General features: G+C 32.8%; 1 protein-coding gene across 1 annotated transcript; it reads left to right on the forward strand.

The window, feature by feature from the left end:
* Positions 1-1165: 1165 nt before the first annotated feature.
* LOC18035234 lies at positions 1166-3036 on the forward strand. The gene is made up of 2 exons (XM_006423783.2): positions 1166-1535; positions 2296-3036. Exons 1-2 carry the CDS (start codon positions 1222-1224, stop codon positions 2756-2758), a joined length of 777 nt encoding a protein of 258 aa, XP_006423846.1. The 5' UTR covers positions 1166-1221; the 3' UTR covers positions 2759-3036.
* Positions 3037-3520: the final 484 nt, after the last annotated feature.

Below are 3520 nucleotides of genomic sequence, written 5' to 3' on the forward strand. Positions count from 1 at the left end.
CATTTGAGCACTTGAAATTTGACTAAGTATTTTTTGTTATGTTTTTGTTTTTTCATATTTTGGGATGTATTTGATATTATGGGCTATTATGGGTTGTTTCCATAAGAAGTATGAATGTCACCAACAAAAAGCGTCTTGTTTTTTAGTAATATTATGGGCTATGTCTTTATTATTTCATTTGAGAATTTGAAATTTAATATTTTTGTAGTAATATTATGGCTATTTTTGAAATAATATTAATGTTTCTTATTTTTTTAAAATTCACATGGATAATAGTTGGTAAAAGCACTTATGATAATGATAAACAAAAGCACTTTTAATAAAAGCACCATAAATGTAGCTAGGACATTGAGAATAAAACATTAACCTTGAGGCTAACTTTTAGATAGTTAAACATATTTGTAGTTCTTTAATTAATTTACTAATAAGTAATAAAAATCTAATATAAGGGTAAATTTGTTCCAATAAAATTACTAAATTCCTTTTCTCTAATAATTCTATTCTAAACCAAATAAGGAAAATTGAATTCCCTACCCTTTTTTCTCTTTTCTTCTCCACTTCTCACTCCTTCTTTCCTGCAACCGAATATGGCCTTAATACTTTTACCTTATAAGAGTAAAATAATAAATTTAAACTTACACTAAGGATGTCTTAGTTGTCAAATATAATAAAAATTTAAGTCACATAAAATAAATTAAAAGAGATTTAATTAATTAATTATCTAAAATTCTTTTTTTTTATTTGAAATTTTTGAAAATTATGTGAATTTTTTCATTATTTTCTTTAAAAAGTCCGGATTTACAAAAAGTGTGCGTGTAAATATCACCATAATAAATACTGGTTGTTCAATTTAAAAGCTTTTAAAGTGATTATTCTTCTAAATTCAGAATTCCAATCAATTCTTCATTATTGTCGTTGCCTCGTTAGTAGTCGCTCAAATTCAATGAAGCACGCATGGTGTTGCACAATTGGCAATTGCAGCCTAGTCATATTGGATGGGTGGCCCAATATGAATGAAATAGTTGAATAAGGCTTCTGTTAAATGGGCCCAGAGACGCCGCCTATGTGTTTGAGAAAATGCTCGAAGAAAGAAGGGTGGTCGTACTCGTAGCGTGTGAGCGTGAGACACTGACATTGCTGGCATCACCACGCAAAGAAAAGCATATTATTAGGTTGACTTGGAAGGAGGGGGGAAAAAAGAAGTAAAAAGACGAGAGAGAAATGGGAATGGGGAAATGGTTGAAAATCGGAATGGTAGTGGGGGTGATAGCGATAATAAGGGAAGTAAGCAAACATTACGGATTTGGATTTGATAAAGACACTGGTATTAAAGCTATTAGAGAATGGTCGGATCGGTTGGGTGTTTGGGCGATTCCTGTTTTCGTGGGATTTCACACACTCACTATCGCTCTTTGCTTGCCCTACGCTGTCTTCTTCGAAGCCGCCGCTTCTCTTCTCTTCGGTTTCTTCCCTGCTGTTCTTTGCGTCTTTTCCGCTAAGCTTCTTGGAGCTTCCCTCTCCTTCTGGATCGGCAGGTTTTATAATAAAATCCCTATTACTCCTACAAATTAATTATTTGTTTGTTTTTGTCTTACACCCCACTGAATCGATGCCTTTAAATAAGAGATCCGAAATCTAATTAGTCTTAAGTCTAGCATTTAGGTGGATTGATCCATCCACCCCATGATGTGTGGTGAAATATAGTTCAATTATGCATTGCATTCACTAGTTGCTAATCAGCTGAGATTTGACTGGTTATGTTAATTGGATTTGGAGAGCCACTTTTTCTAAGGAACCCTAGGAATTGTTGGGCCTATAGTTACTTAAGGTTTTGTTGGTCTGCGCCATATAGACCTGTTAAAACATTGAATACCCTAAAATAGTTGATGATAGAACATCACTTGGATACATGACATGATGGAAGCTTTTCTCAAATAAAATAATTGTCTGTTTGAATTGGGTTATTTTCATCTGGGCATGATTGTTTTTGTTTCTCTTCAAAATAATATTTTGAAGTCTTGAAGAGAATGAAAATTACAGAGTAATTCAAGTACTCAATGGTTTTCAAAGACATGCCAGTTTGAACCAGGAAACAAAAGCAGATTGACTGTAACATTACTGAACTTGTCTGCATTTGATGACGCCTACATACTTGCTCTCAGGATTTTCCATTCGTTGTTCCATTCCCCAAATTTCCCTAGTTTTTTGTTGTTATTTTTATTTTTTATTTATTTGTTTTTCTTTATGTTTATTTTATAATTACTTTTAAGAATGATTTTGACTCTGTGGATTCAGGTTAGTTTTCAAGAGTTCGAATTCAGCAATGGAGTGGGCTCAGAGAAACAAGTACTTCCATATCCTTTCTAGAGGAGTTGAAAAAGATGGTTGGAAATTTGTGGTGTTAGCACGCTTTTCACCAATGCCCTCGTATGTCATTAACTATGCCTTAGCTGCCACAAATGTTGGGTTTGTAGTGGATTTTCTGCTCCCAACAATTATTGGCTGCCTACCAATGATTTTGCAGAACACATCCATTGGTAGCCTTGCTGGTGCTGCTGTTGCTTCAACATCCAGCTCTTGGAAATCCCAGGTTTGGTCCTACCTCTTTCCCCTACTTGGGATTGTATCAAGCATTCTGATTTCTTTTAGGATAAAAAAGTACTCCACTGATATCACAGTGGCTGAATCTCCTAGCGATATTGTTGCAGACTCATCTCATGGTAAAACAGGAAGAGAGGGTCTGAAGAAAAGTCAATAATAGAATTAATCAACATTAATTTTCTTCTTTGATTATTGTTATGGTTGAATACAAAGTTATACATCACGAATTTTCATTGAGAGTCAATTTTACATTTCGATCTTTTCTGTGTGGTACTCTCTTTAAAGGTTCAGAGTTGGGCAATTCTTTCCAGTTTATTTTTCTCTTAACCATTCAGTTATACTTCAGTCTTTATGAAGGTCAAATATGTAATCAACAAGTTTGTGCGGAGGAAGAATGCTTTATAGTGGTAATCAACAAATCGTCTGGTATTATTATATTGCTAAATACCAATTTTGAAGTAAGACTTTGCATATTATAATTACGTATTATTATATTGCTAAATACCAATTTTGAAGTAAGACTTTGCATATTGTAATTACCATTTTGATGACAACTTGATTTTTGATGTATGACAAATTGCACTGATGGGAGAGTTAGCACTAATTGCATCTTTATGTAACTCCTGAATTTTTGTTTATTCAAATATTTGCTGCTGATAAATAACTTGTGACAACTGATTCTATACGTACATTGCTGTGAGTTTGAAATTTTTAATTGCTTTAACATCTTTTTGCTCCTAAAAATAATTTATTAGCTATTTGTGTAAACCCTCCCCACTTCTAAAAAAAATATTCTTCTAAAAGTATTTACTATAAGTTCATATTTATTTTTAACAAATACAAATCAACAGAAAATTTGTACAATCCTTGTAATTTGTTTTTACCCTCTTTGACTATTAAGTTTGCTTTATCATAAGTT

The sequence above is a fragment of the Citrus clementina genome, unplaced genomic scaffold, assembly GCF_000493195.1.
Source record: "Citrus clementina cultivar Clemenules unplaced genomic scaffold, Citrus_clementina_v1.0 scaffold_8, whole genome shotgun sequence".
Taxonomy (NCBI): domain Eukaryota; kingdom Viridiplantae; phylum Streptophyta; class Magnoliopsida; order Sapindales; family Rutaceae; genus Citrus; species Citrus x clementina.

Coding starts and splice junctions, on each gene's coding strand:
- LOC18035234 (XM_006423783.2), top strand. CDS start 1,222: ATGGGAATGGGGAAATGGTTGAAAATCGGAATGGTAGTGGGGGTGATA. Junction 1,536..2,295: donor CTCTCCTTCTGGATCGGCAG/GTTTTATAATAA, acceptor CTGTGGATTCAG/GTTAGTTTTCAAGAGTTCGA.